The following is a 13,834-nucleotide window of genomic DNA, read 5'->3' on the forward strand; positions in this document are numbered from 1 at the left end:
ACATAAACTGCAATTACTGATGACTAAGTTTGTCTAAAAAGAAAAAGCAAAGGTCTTGTTGTGTCCTTGGTTTCTCATGCTCACACTGGTGTTTTTTTTTTTGGGATTGTTTGGGATTTCAAGTGAACACGCTGACTTTTTCCCACGCAGCAGCATTCTTCTGGCATTGTGTTCAAGGCTCTTCAATGAGGGGGGGATACCACAGGAAACTGCCATAAAATCTACAGCAGGCTGAGTGCAGCTTCCTGTAAATATCATCGACTACTCTTTTTTAAAAAAAAAAACAATGTTTTCTCTCTATTCTCCCGATTGTTTTTCCCGCAGACGACCCCTCCACCTTCCCGACCCATTCAGCAGCCACCGTTGACCAAGAAGGAGGAAGTGTCAGTTACAAGAGAGACAGGTGAGTTTGTCCGGATACGATCAACACTTGGCTGAATTTCTTTTCATCGTTCACTCTCGGTCCTTTAGTTCGACACCTGCTTGTAGAGACATCAGCTCTTGGAATGTTTTTCTGTGTTTCTGTATTCATGATCTGGACAGAAGAACAGTTTAACATACTTTTTTATCAGCCCTCTTCAGAGTGTTTTCACAGATGGATCTGCCCCCTCGCTGGTTTTTGCACATTTCCCTTCATAAATTGAGATTTTTAACTCAGAACGATGGAAAATAGATGCTGTACTTCCCCATGAAGCCGACACGTGACTCAGCTCACCTGTGGGCTAACGGAGGGAAATGTTTCTGACAGCACACAGAGTCGCAGGGTTCATGTTCCACGAACATGCTCGTGTGATCTAAACGAAGCCTCATACATACAGATTCTCTGACACTTGTCTCCATCTAGTGGACGTGAGGATTAATGAAAACTACAGGTTGGAAGCTGTGAGAAGCGCTCGAGTGTCAGCGCAGGTGTTAATAAGTCACGTTCACTACAGGTTCATTTGGACATGTTAAACCTTTACCATCCAGGGTTAAATGTATCAAGATTACTTGCTGCATTTTCTAAAGTTATTCCAGTGAAGGAAGAGACAAACCGCCCGGTGTCATCAAATCATCCTTAAAGCCACATGGTGTAAGATTTAAAAATACCTCTGGCGCCATCTGGTGGCTGTGCTATGAATGATACACATCATAAATAATAGTCTCAGTTTGACCTACTGTAACAAAGCTTTCATCTGCAGCGTAACATGTATAAACATAATTTGAGGAACAGTATTACATGTTAGGTGAACCTGACTTAAATAAAGTGTTAATGTTAAAAACTTCAAAAACTCAGACTTTCATTATGTAAATTGATATTAAACTGGAAAAAATACACACCTACTGTACTGTTTTTTTAAAAGGTTAACTCCACCAATATTACACATAAAATAGACTACAACTGCACATCTGAAAAACTATAATAAAGCATTTTATGGCTGCATGTAATCTTATCTCCTGGAAAGTCACTCAGTGGCTAAATTGCATTGTGGGTAATGTAGGAAAAAGAGAGAGAGTTCTGCCATTTCAATTTTGATCATTTGCTTTTAGACCAGAGGACTGCTTTTCAAAACCGAGTGCCTACATTACCCACAATGCAATCTGGCCACTGATTGACATCACTGGAGGCAGTTTATCAGATTACATGCAGCCTCCTCTGGAGTCACAAAAGGCTTTATACTACTTTTTTTGACATACAAATTAATACTCCCCAGGATTGTAAAATCTGACGAGCTACCCCTTTATTAAATGGATGGATTTTTTTTTTTTCAATTATACATTATTAATGCTGTATTTGCAGTTTTAGAGTTTAAGATTCAACCCATAGATTTGCAAGAGTTGAAAGTGATAAAGAAATTAAAAAAATAGCAAGACCAGACTCAAATGAGAAAAAGACGCATCATGACCGAATGGACTGCTAATGATAATAAACTGTTTTTCTATGGTTCCTTTCAAAACTACAGTTACATGGTGCTTCACGAAGTACAATGCCACACAACAATATTTTCCAAACACTCGTCTGCACGGCTTTTTAAACTGAAGCACCGACTTCAGCTGCTCTGATGTTAAGAGGGACTTTGTTCCACAGCGATCCATGAAACTGACTTGAAACAGTGTAAACCTGGAGACTTAACGTATCACTTTGCTTTGGTTGTGTTCAGCGAGCGACTCCGAGCACGTTTCAGTCTCAGCGGCGTCCAGGCCCGGACCTCCCGGGCCACCAGGTGGGTCGAGGGGTTTTAAATAAAAAACACGGAGACAAGCATCCAAATCGCCTGTGTTTTTTAAATTTCCTTTTATATTCTCTGGTCTGATGTTCTGCCTGCCTCATGTGTGCTCCTAATGCAGGACCTCACATGGATTTCAAATGGGCACAAGTGCAAGAAACGCATGAATGTTTGTGTTTTATGCTTCTGAGTTTGTGAAGGGTGGTGGACATGTCTGTATAGAAGAGGAAGAGGATGGAAAACATGCAAAGACAGATCTTGATTGAAAGAGAGAGAAAATGGAAGAAAGGATAAGGAAAAAAGAACTGGACGAGCAGGACTAGTTGCGTATGAGCTGAGCCTGGTGATGTAATGTCTGCTGTGAAGTTTAGATGCATGAGATCCGTTTCTCCAATCGTTAAAACCTTGAACTGAAATACTGAAAAAGCCGGACATCATTCTGAGGTGCGCGTCAGCTTTGTGGGAGATGGGCGACATGAAGAAGTGGGCCGCATTTCATACAAGCTCCACTGCAGGTGCCACATTCAGCGGGAAGAGTTTAAGGTCATTTCAGCTCACAACAGAACATAAATCTCAGGATGGTCATGCATGCAGGTGTGGGACGGTGTATTCAGACATGGCCTTTAAATTACAGCCGTGCACGCTGGGATTCTCACTCCATCAAGCAAAGAGTCGTTTTCATTTTCCTCTTTTCTCCCCTTCTTTTGGGTCCTGTTTATTGTTTGGGATGTGGGATACAAGCATTAATCATTTCTGAAAGGTCTTTTCAGGAGGGTATTAATGACTCCGTCCTGTGTCATTGTTTTCAGGGCCAAGCGGGCCGAAAGGAGAAAAGGGTGACCGAGGGGACAGAGCAGAGAAAGGAGAACGGGGTCCTATCGGGCCGAAGGGAGAATCTGGATTTGGCTTGAGCTCACGAGATAGAGCCCGTGGAGAGAAGGTTTGGACTTGTTTTTGTATATTTATATATTAAACTTTGACAGTGAAAATAAAAGTTGTATTAGAGCAGCACAGTTGAGTCTGTGTCCTGCAGTTTGAGAGAGCACTGCTGACGAAGGAAAACTTTTTTTTAAGCAGATTTGTCCTTTAAGGTTGATACGGGCACAGAGTTAGTTGTTGTGAGGACGAGTGAGGACAGCAGTCAGGTGAAATCTCCCACAGAAACACTAGAGGGAGCTGCGAGTCCTAACTGTATGCAAATATGTGCCTTATGTTGAGGCCACTTCTATGTTACTGTGTGGACATTTTGTATTTTTATTACATTTGGTACATTTAAATGTAACTTATACGCATGTGTGTGAGGATCTTTTGTCTTAGGAAGCGCAAATGTCATCACAGAACAAATGGAACGTCCTCTAACGTTACAAAAACAACACACACATAAAACACACATGTCCAACATGAAGATTTAATTCAAAAAAAGGGAAATATAAGTAACTATACATAACATGTAACACGAGCAAGGTGTGAGGAAGTTTGTTTTCTTAAACTGGCTGTCAACTTGCATTTTTTTTGTTAAACAGAGTTTTTCTCTGCAACTCAGCAGAATTACATTTCCACCGGTGCAGCCGCCACAGTGCAGATGTTGACACTGACTCATCTCTGTTTCTTCCTTTAATTTTCAGGGGGAACCGGGGGAGAAGGGATTAAAGGTAAGCCAGAGATCGTCTCATTTTTGTGGGTGACTTTCAGCACTTTGATTCAAGGCGACTGGAAGTAAAGTGATAGAGATGTTGAATAAGGACCGTTGGTCTTTGTCACTCGCTCCTCTTCAACATCACCGGTTTTAATACATTCATGTAACAGCTGTCAGTGATCTGAGCCGGGACTTTTCAAAGTCTGGCCTGAGGTAAATCAGTCTGGACCCGGCCCGTACCTCGTCTAAAGAGGGCTACAAAACTTTATGAAGTGTAAATGACATGACTTCAAGATGCAAACACTGACTAATAACTGTGACAACCACTGATGTGACACTAGTGTCTGTCAGCTCATCATCACGATCCGTCATGAGGACGGACGGGATGTTACATTACAACTGGGGAGTTCAGCTGTGTTGTGTGTATGAAAGCTCACATGTGTTATTCCTCTTGTTTAATCTTCACCTCAGTTAACAGTAGTTCTTCTTTGTCTCCAGGGCAGTGCAGGCTTTGGCTACCAAGGAACGAAGGGAGAGCCTGGACCTCCTGGGCCCCCCGGTCCCGCTGGCCCTCCAGGGCCCGCCACAGAGTTTTCAGTCGGCAGTGATGGCTCAGTTTCCTCCAGAGGCCCCGGACCCCGGGGACCACCTGGACCACCAGGTTCTCCGGGCCCCAAAGGACCACCAGGAAATGATGGAGAGCCAGTTAGTAGAATAGGTTTTTTTGTTTGTTTGTTTGTTTGTTTGTCGTACTGAGCATCAAAACTTTTTTCTTACAACTTGTGTTTATTTCATTTTCACAGGGCGATCCTGGTGAGGATGGAAAAACTGTGAGTAGTTTTTTCTCCTGCACAATATTCAGAACACCAATGAAATACATGGAATGGTGGTTTGTGAAAGTTGATTATTGTTTCTTCACAGGGTCCTGAGGGACCTCCAGGCTTCCCTGGCACCCCTGGTGACACTGGACCTAAAGGAGAGAAGGTTACCAGCTCAGTTACATCAACAGAATAACAAAAAATCAATTCTCAAAACATAATAGTATAACATGTAAAATAGAAATGGTCTAAATGAGTGTCGTGCATACAGGGAGACCGTGGAGATGGTCAACCTGGCCCAAGGGGACCTCCAGGACCTCCAGGACCCCCAGGACCAGGACTCAGATCTGTGAGTTAATGTTGACCTCAGTCACACGCTGCATCTTACAAAAACTTCACTTTCCTTTGTGAATCATACAACTGATTTCAATGTGTTTCAGACTTTTGTGGACATGGAGGGCTCAGGGTTCCCCGATCTGGACTCTATTCGGGTGAGAACAACTGAAATTCTAAACTTGACTCTCAACATTGACAAACTGTGTTGTAAAGGTCATCATCTTTGTTGTTCTCGGACTGTGAACTTAAATGCAAAATGATTCTTTTTTGTTGTTTTTATAGGGATTGCCAGGCCTCCCAGGTCCCCCTGGTCCCCCTGGTCCTCCTGGTCCCTCAACAGCAACCACAGGATTGAGCTCTGGGGCATTCGGACCACCAGGAAAGGATGGAGCGCCCGGTCAACCGGTAGGTATCAATATATCTGTCTCATGGCACCACTAGTAGAAGTAATTCTCTAAAACCTCAAACTGTCTGAATCGTAATTAAAATGAAGCACAGACTCACCAACAACTTCTGTATATCTGAACCAAATCTCTTGGACTCCAGGGCTTGGCGGGTCTTCCGGGTACTGATGGCCTCCCAGGTGCTCCTGGTCCCAAGGGAGAAAAGGTAACGTCTTGGTGTAAAGTATTGTTTCTTCTGTCTCATGAAATCTAATTTGTAGCATCCCTACAATTTAAACCACAATCATTCTCAATTCTCAGTACGTTTTTTTTTTACCAGCCAGCAACACAACAGGAGGCTTGAAGCTGAGACACTTTTTAATAAAGAAGTCCAAAAATGGCTTTACAGTAGCCACAGTAGTATTACAGTTTTTTGTATTTCCTTATACATAAAGTACAGAGAATAAGAATTTCAGTTCAACTTTCACTGGTGGTTCTGTTTAACATGTTTTGTCCTCCTCTTTTCCACAACAGGGTGATTCAGGCGAGCTTGGTCTTCCAGGAGCAATTGGACAGAAGGTGTGTATTTACAACCCTGATTGTTGTTGTTGTTGTCGTTGCTTTTACCTTAAAGGAGCTTCTCAGTAAGACCCATGCTCCAAAACACAACCAGATGCAAATGTCCCTCATTGTTGTAACAAGTATTAGAGTGAATTTATTACTCATAATCCTGAGAAGAAGGTACATAAATTTGAATCTAATTTGGTGGCGTGCTCTCTGGGATACCAGAGCTGTGTAACGGAGCCCATTCTGTAATTAGAATGATATATCAACTTTCATCCAACTATTTCTGAAGCTTCTCTCATCCCCCCCTCTTTCATTTCTCCAGCCAAGCTCCTACCTTTCTTTTCTCACCAATCTGCTGCCTCACTATTTATCCTCCTCCTCCTTTCCTAAGCCTTCCCATCTGCAGGTAACTGGGCTCCAGCACGTCAGATTAAACTTTTAACTCACATATTTGCATATTGTTAGAAGACACAAATCCCCTGTGAAGGCTGAGTGCTGGATATTGTTTGGTTTAACACGTCTGATTTTGGCCCAAGAACAATTAGCATGGGTGTTTCTCCTGCATGCTGATAACATGATACACCAGTAGTCTGTGCAGGATGCATGAGTGGTCCCTGAAAATCAATTTAACAATTTACCTGACTGTGGCTCGATTTAACTCACTGAAATCTTTTTTTTTTTAAACTTAATTTACGTTTGTAATTCTTTATTATCAACACTGATTTTACTCACCCTTCCATCCTGCAGGGAGCTCAAGGAGAACCTGGTGTACCCGGAACTCCAGGAGAGGCCGGACTGGCTGGTCTGCCTGGACCCATGGGACCAGTTGGGCCACCTGGACCTCCCGGGCCTCCAGGACCAAGTTATCGTGTTGGATTTGTAAGTTATCAACATGTTTTAGAGAGTAAAAGTAAAATAAAATGCTCATTTTTATGGCAGTAATTTGGCTGTTTGACATGAAATCTTTGTTGGTGTTTGAAGGACGACATGGAGGGCTCGGGTGGAGGCTTCGGCAACGGACTTCCTGGAGTCAGAGGACCAGAAGGAAGACAGGTCAGTACTGAGTGTTGAAGTAAATACTTCTGTGTTCTCTGTAAGACGATGTTCATTATGTCCTTTATGCTTTTTCCTCCTTGGCTAAAATCTTTAAATGTTGTTGAAACAATCTCATGAAAACACGTTTGTACCATGTTTTTTTTCCACGGGTCTATATTTCACATTTCTTTGAATATTTCAAAGAAATGTTCTGACATATTTTAGTAAGAAGTTGCAGGAAGACAAACCCGAGCATACAAATAACCAAGGACGATATATTTTTTTGATTTCAGGGATCTCCTGGTCTGCCTGGACTTCCAGTAAGTAACATTTTTTTTCCAGTAATCCGTCATGATCTTATTGTCTTTGCCCTCTTCACCAGCTCATGTGTGTTCTTGCCTAATTTTAAAGCAAACTGGTATTTTAAATCAGTGGAAATAGACAGACAAGCCTGAGGTACACATACCTGGGACTGACACTTGGTCTCTGGGGCTGACGCGACTCTTTGGGCCTCCCTCATGTATTCTGATTTATTTATTAAACATCCAGGTTTGTTGTTGGCAGTAGGCTTCTCCTTGCTACTCCTCTCTGCTGTCATTTGACAAGTTCTTTTTATAAGCCATTAGGATTGAGAAAAAAAAATTAGCCAAAGCTCAACTGATACCTGAGAGGAAATCAGTTCCAAGCCCCGTTTAAAGAAATATATGAACAGAAAAAATACAAGCACACAAATGGAGCTGAACACAACAAAAATGAGAAATAGGTAAATGGAAATGAAACATAAACTTGTGAGGCATAGATCTATACCGCTTACTGCATTAATGCATAAAAATATAAGAAAGACTCCCAGCAGCACCGCAAGAGTTTATCCCAAAGTTATTGTGTTACACGTCTGCACATTCAGCAGAAACAGCAACAGAAGCTCATGTTCAGTCCATCATCACCACACACACACAGATATGAGCAGAGAGAAGCTAGAAGCTGCTGCAGAGTTGTGTTGTTTGTGAATTCAGTTTTTTACTGGTTTAACTTGTGTTGATTGTACCTCTGCAGGGTAAACCTGGGCTTCCTGGTTTGCCGGGTCAGAAGGGCAGTGAAGGTTCTGTAGGAAGGGATGGACAGCCAGGATTGGACGGCTTCCCTGGACCTAAGGTAGGAGAAGTACTTCATTCTAGATCTACGTCTGTTGAAGTCATAATGTAACTGTATAGTATAACAGGAGTTGTGCTGGTATCATCCTAAATGTTCAATGAATAAGAAGGTCGTTCCTCTCGTCAGACCTTAATGAAGCATCACCTTTGTTTCAGTTTCTTTTGACTCATTCCTCTTTAATTCTACAGGGACCGAAAGGTGACAAAGGTGACAAAGGAGAGACGGTAAATATCATTTTTAAGCCTAAACGTCTGCTCATTTATACATTTATATTCCCTGCAAAGCAATTCTCTACAAGCTAATCCAACATTTTATTGCGACAAGCGTCCCTCTCACTTCAGCGTATGTTTGTGGTTTTTAGGGTGATCCAGGTCGAGATGGAACTGGACATCCAGGTCCGCCTGGCCCACCTGGCCCACCGGGACAAATCATCTACAGGACTTCTGACAATGTGAGTAACATAAAGCGCAGTGGCAGACATGCAGAGAGGCAACATTCAGAGGAAATTACTCCAGCGATGTTGTTTTATTTATTCTGTGACATCTTCACTTAATTCTTCTCTCCGTGTCGTACAGGTGGACATTGCTGCTGGAGGTGCCGGGCCTCAGGTTTGTATTCATGTTTCCACAATTACAAACAACTCCAAATACAAGGTTTTAAGAGTGTGGATGATAATTGAGTTATTACAACAACAGCAGGGCTGCACAGGCACACACAGTTGTTGTATTCACACACAGCTTCCTTCACTTCTTATGCTCTTTTTTAAGACGCTCACACTGGCACCACAGATGTTTCCTTCAAACTTAAATCTAAATGCAGTTGGTGTTACTAAAAAGTTAGCGGGGCTCTCTACATTTCACTGAGCATTTTACAACACATAAAATTAATTGTACTCTTGTAATTGTAACCGTGGAGCGGGCTGCCGACTGAGACGTGACAAAGATGTTGTACCACACGCTGAAACATTCAATTAACTTAACTATTCTGTGTCCGGGCAACAATGGAGGGACTGTTCAGAAGAACTTTATGAGAACGTGGGATTGTTGTCATCACAGTCTGACCTTTTTTATATGATGCAACCACTAAACAACCAAACATCTGTTTCCACTTGAATATATTATTTAAAGGGCAGCTGTATACTATTTACTCACGCTTGGTGAAAGCTGCTCTTATTTCACAACCTACATTTTAGAGTCAGCTCAGATCAACCAGGACCAGCATCTGTTTTGTGTTATATGTCAGTAGAAAAAAAGTTTGCATGCTTGTCTGTTAGCGAAACACAGAACACCAATCAAACGGAGTGCTTTGTAAAACGTGCATCATGTTTTCTTACACAGGGAGGACCTGGTTTACCCGGTCAGGCTGGATTCCCTGTAAGTCTCTCTGCATTACATCCATAATTTAGCTTGCCCTTATTAGCACCGTAACCGTGCAGCGTATTTATCTGTACATACATTATTGAGGTGTTTGTCTTTGTGCCGTTCTTATAAGATTCTCAACAGGTGGTAATTAAAACTACAGGCCTGTTTCCTGCCTGTTGATGATCTATATTTATTCTGTGTTTTAATAATTGTCAACACTTTCCATGAAAAGATCAAAACAAACAACATGTCGGTTTGTCTCTCTGTACACGACAGCTTTACTATCCTGTCTGACGCAAATCTTTAAAAATGATCACAAACATAAAGTTGCATTCTTTAAAGCAACATCATGGCACGCCGACAATTTTTGAGGGCAACGCCGCAGTCGAAGATACAAATCCCAGGTCTGTAGCAATCTTTCAGACCTAATGTAGGTGGTAAAAACATAATGGCATTAAAAAGTGACAGTTGTTGGGGAGTTTACTTCTGTTGCTCATCCAGTCTGAGTCAAATCTGATTGAACCACACTTCTGTTGTCCCCTTGAAGCCATTTAAGTATATTCAAGTTAAACGTTTGATAGGTAATGAGTCAAAAGATTTTTTTGTGATAATTTCCTTAAACAGCAAGGCACAATTTTTTTAGAGAGTGTACTGTAACTCAAACAGGAGAAAAGTGATGTTGGTATATAATAATCTATATCAAGCTTTGGCTACAGAGCAGTTCTTGTCTCTAGGATCAATGAGTTGTTGGTTTTTGCTCTTTTCATTTAATTACTGGTTCATCTGCTAATTCCTACACACTCATTATCCACACAGTGGTCCACTCAGCGATTCAGAAGCTGCACTGCACGGACAAAAACTAACAGAATGGCTCATCACATGGACTTGAATTGATCTCGGGGAAACAAAGCTTGTCCTGTTGCCAAACGACTACTTACTCCGACCTCGGCTTATTTCATCCATTTTCCATTTCTTCTCTCTATCCTGCAGGGTCCTATTGGACCAAAGGGTGACAGAGGAGACCCCGGCCCTGTGGGCTACGGAGTGAAGGTGAAGACTTTGTTATCTGTATGTTCAACTATTAATTGAGTCTTCATTGAGGCAAAAGGCTGCAATTGAGTCTGTGTTGTGTCGTTGCTGCTGTTCAGGGTGAGAAGGGTGAGCCAGGCTTAATAGTCGGACCTGATGGAAATCTTCTGTCTCTGGAGGGGCTAACAGGTGTGAAGGTGAGTCTCAGCTGCCGGTGTTCACGTCCTAATGTGTTGCCTGTTTTAATCTGCTGCTCTGTTGATGCTCTGTGCTGATTCTTTGTACATTTGTATTTAAACTCACTCGTCTTCTTTAATCACGCCTACAGGGAGACAGAGGACCAGCTGGACCCGTTGGACCCACTGTAAGTGTTTGAACATTTCTCATCTGAGATATCTACACTCACATACCAAAGATTGTGTTTAACATCATGTTTGTTGTTTGTTGTTGTAGGGCCCGTATGGACCTCCTGGACCAAAGGGTGAAATTGGAATGCCTGGGAGACCCGTAAGTCCTCCCTCCTTGTGGTCTTACGTTGATATATTTTCAATCAAAAGTTAAAATCTTTCTGTGTTTATACTAGAAACCATATATTGTAAATCACTATAGTTTCAATGACTTCCTCCCTTCAGGGTCGGCCTGGTGTAAATGGATACAAGGGTGAGAAAGGAGATCCGGGTGTTGGTTCTGGCTACGGCTACCCGGTAAGTGTTACTATTTATACCACTGCTTTGGATACAAGGATTAACAGTGACTGATGTTAATAAAGACAGTCAGTCAGTGAATGTGACCTGCCATCACAAACACTGACACACGTCGACAAACTACTAAACTAAACTACACATACTAGGTGAAAAGTAAGAGTCTTGGATTGAAAACAACAAGCTTTATTAACCCTAATTTATTTGTTGATTTTTGTGTTTCATTTCAAACTTGTCAAAAACTGATGTTTTGGGATTGCAAGTTGGGAATGAGCCTCAAAAATAAACTTTTTATACAAATAGGTCCTTTAAGCAGTAAACTGGTCTTGAGATTGCTTGAGATGCATCTTATTTACCTTACCTGTTACACATTATTTACTTGGTTTAATTGGTCCAATCAGCATAGAAAGCAGTCGGCTACATCAGTCTATTGGTTTCTTCACATGCTGTTGATCTGCTAGTAAATGAGGTGATGTGAAGTTTGGTTCAGTATTGTTAGACATTAACATGTATGTTGATACACTATTCCTCACACCTTTGTTGTTGTTACCATTCATTTTTGTCCTGAACATCAATGCACCGTCCAAGTCTAAGTAACATTGTGGTTTTCATCAGGGCGTCCCTGGCCAACCAGGCCCACCTGGACCACCCGGACCTCCTGGGCCCGCCATTCCCATTGATCGCTTCAGTGTGAGTATACCAGAGCCCAAATCTCTTACCTTAAACTAGATTTTAGACATTTATACATACGAGTTTGTGCTACAATCTACAGAAAACACTAAAGTTTACACCTCTCATGTCATTAAAGCAGTCAAACAGTCGTGATCTGGTGCTTTTCTTCTGTTATTTTCTGGATAATTGAGCAAAAAGAACCCGAGATAAAACCTCTCCTTTATTGTGGCTCGAGCTTGGAATTGCTTAATTGAGCATTTTGTTCTCTCTGCTCACAGCGCTACGACGATGCGTCAAGGAATTACCCAGGTATGACCTCCAACCCACTCAGTCAGCTTCTTGTTTTAGCACCGATACATAACACTGTACGAAAGGGAGGGATTACAGAGGAGAAGTTCAGTAAACGTGCCAGTCAAGGAAAAGAGATTTAGAAAAGGTTTAAAGTGTCTGCAGAGATCAACAGTTCTATCTTAATTTCAGTCTGATCCAGCCGCCTCAGCCTGAGGGGATATACACTCTATTGTCAAGAGATTAAGCTGTCAGGTCTTACTAGATTTGAAGAATGACTTGATAAAACACAGAAGACATCACTATCAATGACACAGGGTGCTAAGAGTTTTTCAGTGCCAATGTCAGACACTGCTGTAAAATATTGTTTTTAACTCACCGATGATAAAATTTATATTCTGTTGCAGCGACCAAAGGAGAAAAAGGAGAGCGTGGTGATCGCGGTATTCCAGGAATTCCAGGTAAATCCTACTTTGAATAAATATCTACTGCACTGCTACTGATTGTTTTTCTCCTGAACTTAGAGATCTAAATAACTAAAACTTCTTTGTTTTTTCCAGGAGCAGCCTCTAATTTCGACATTTACGCATTCAAGGTAAACTATCCTCTCACTACTCCGACCGTCAGTTTCATTACTGTGTTGGATCAGTAAGAAGAATTTTCTTCATGATGTTGAACTTTTTCTGACAGAATGAACTGAAGGGAGAGCGTGGAGAGACAGGGGTGAAGGGAGAGAAGGGAGAGCCCGGTGGTGGATATTATGACCCACGTTTTGGAGGAGTGCAAGGTCCACAAGGGCCTCCTGGCAAACCTGGCCTGCCGGTGAGTTCAGAACGAAACATTCGTCGTATATTTCAATGCTGAGAAATGAAGTCAACACAGAAGTGTCAAAAACTGCAGTCAGTCGAACGGCCACCTGAGGTTGTCTCCAAAACATGTCAATCCCCATCGAGCCCCATTTAAAAAAAAGAAATAAACATGTTTACAGCCTGGTACAAAAACAGCTTTGGTCTCTATAGCTAACTTCCCCATTCATGACAACTGGAAGGTTGATACATTTTCATATTACTCACTCTTTTAAATCATGTTCAGGCTGTGAGTGACAGCTAGCTGTCTAACCAGCTGCACAGCCAGGCTTTATTCAGCCGGCCTCATTTTTGGATTAACTGGAGTTTGAGCAGATTCAGGCGCTGCCAAGATGTCGACGGCTGAGGCCACCGACTGAGCTTCACAATGGCTCTTCAAAAACCTGTAGTTTGATCGCTCAGAAGCTACGGCCATGTTTTATACAGTCTGTGGTGTTAACGGCCCAGATGTGTGGATTTTCCTTTATATTGAGCACATGAGTTGTTAATACATGACATTTAGACACGTGATGTTCCTGCAAACTTAAGATTGTTCTCTTTGATCTTAGGGTCCAAAAGGAGATCCAGTAATGGGTCCTCCTGGACCCCAGGGGCCACCAGGGCCTCCAGGGGTTGGTTACGATGGGCGTCCAGGTCCTCCAGGACCACCTGGACCTCCAGGACCCCAGTCTCCCTCACTTCCTGGAGCTGGAGCATACAGACCCAATCACCGTAAGTGGCTTTTTCTTTGATGGAATATTATTGATATCTCTGAACTCTACGTTCCTGAGGGCATTTTGAAGA

The 13,834-nt window shown here is 42.2% G+C and overlaps 1 protein-coding gene and 2 long non-coding RNA genes across 5 annotated transcripts in view; 1 reads left to right on the plus strand and 2 right to left on the minus strand.

The window, feature by feature from the left end:
* The window catches only part of col18a1a (collagen type XVIII alpha 1 chain a), a 77,846-nt gene that overhangs the window by 60,326 nt on the left and 3,686 nt on the right, over nt 1–13,834 (plus strand). For both annotated transcript variants that reach the window (XM_037109180.1, XM_037109179.1), the window contains 30 exons: nt 325–403; nt 3,017–3,147; nt 3,833–3,859; nt 4,342–4,548; nt 4,647–4,673; nt 4,765–4,827; nt 4,933–5,010; nt 5,102–5,152; nt 5,280–5,402; nt 5,544–5,606; nt 5,915–5,959; nt 6,695–6,826; nt 6,929–7,000; nt 7,276–7,302; nt 8,036–8,134; nt 8,323–8,358; nt 8,496–8,585; nt 8,710–8,742; nt 9,472–9,507; nt 10,486–10,545; nt 10,644–10,721; nt 10,853–10,888; nt 10,978–11,031; nt 11,157–11,228; nt 11,841–11,915; nt 12,176–12,206; nt 12,593–12,646; nt 12,746–12,780; nt 12,876–13,007; nt 13,600–13,762. In XM_037109180.1, the coding sequence (XP_036965075.1) occupies nt 325–403; nt 3,017–3,147; nt 3,833–3,859; nt 4,342–4,548; nt 4,647–4,673; nt 4,765–4,827; nt 4,933–5,010; nt 5,102–5,152; nt 5,280–5,402; nt 5,544–5,606; nt 5,915–5,959; nt 6,695–6,826; nt 6,929–7,000; nt 7,276–7,302; nt 8,036–8,134; nt 8,323–8,358; nt 8,496–8,585; nt 8,710–8,742; nt 9,472–9,507; nt 10,486–10,545; nt 10,644–10,721; nt 10,853–10,888; nt 10,978–11,031; nt 11,157–11,228; nt 11,841–11,915; nt 12,176–12,206; nt 12,593–12,646; nt 12,746–12,780; nt 12,876–13,007; nt 13,600–13,762 (2,209 nt within the window). The remainder of the gene's footprint in view (nt 1–324; nt 404–3,016; nt 3,148–3,832; nt 3,860–4,341; nt 4,549–4,646; nt 4,674–4,764; nt 4,828–4,932; nt 5,011–5,101; nt 5,153–5,279; nt 5,403–5,543; nt 5,607–5,914; nt 5,960–6,694; nt 6,827–6,928; nt 7,001–7,275; nt 7,303–8,035; nt 8,135–8,322; nt 8,359–8,495; nt 8,586–8,709; nt 8,743–9,471; nt 9,508–10,485; nt 10,546–10,643; nt 10,722–10,852; nt 10,889–10,977; nt 11,032–11,156; nt 11,229–11,840; nt 11,916–12,175; nt 12,207–12,592; nt 12,647–12,745; nt 12,781–12,875; nt 13,008–13,599; nt 13,763–13,834) is intronic.
* Nucleotides 4,600–6,837, minus strand: LOC119025540. Its single transcript, XR_005076845.1, has 3 exons — nt 6,680–6,837; nt 5,502–5,586; nt 4,600–4,813 (listed from the first exon to the last, which is right to left on the minus strand). It is a non-coding gene; the product is annotated as an uncharacterized LOC119025540 (long non-coding RNA).
* Nucleotides 6,837–13,834, minus strand: part of LOC119025539 — a 68,652-nt gene continuing 61,654 nt past the window's right edge. For both annotated transcript variants that reach the window (XR_005076843.1, XR_005076844.1), the window contains 3 exons: nt 8,028–8,129; nt 7,449–7,590; nt 6,837–6,971 (listed from right to left, as the gene is read on the minus strand). This is a non-coding gene — a long non-coding RNA (uncharacterized LOC119025539). The remainder of the gene's footprint in view (nt 6,972–7,448; nt 7,591–8,027; nt 8,130–13,834) is intronic.

Source organism: Acanthopagrus latus, chromosome 9, assembly GCF_904848185.1.
Source record: "Acanthopagrus latus isolate v.2019 chromosome 9, fAcaLat1.1, whole genome shotgun sequence".
NCBI classification, from domain to species: Eukaryota; Metazoa; Chordata; class Actinopteri; order Spariformes; family Sparidae; genus Acanthopagrus; species Acanthopagrus latus.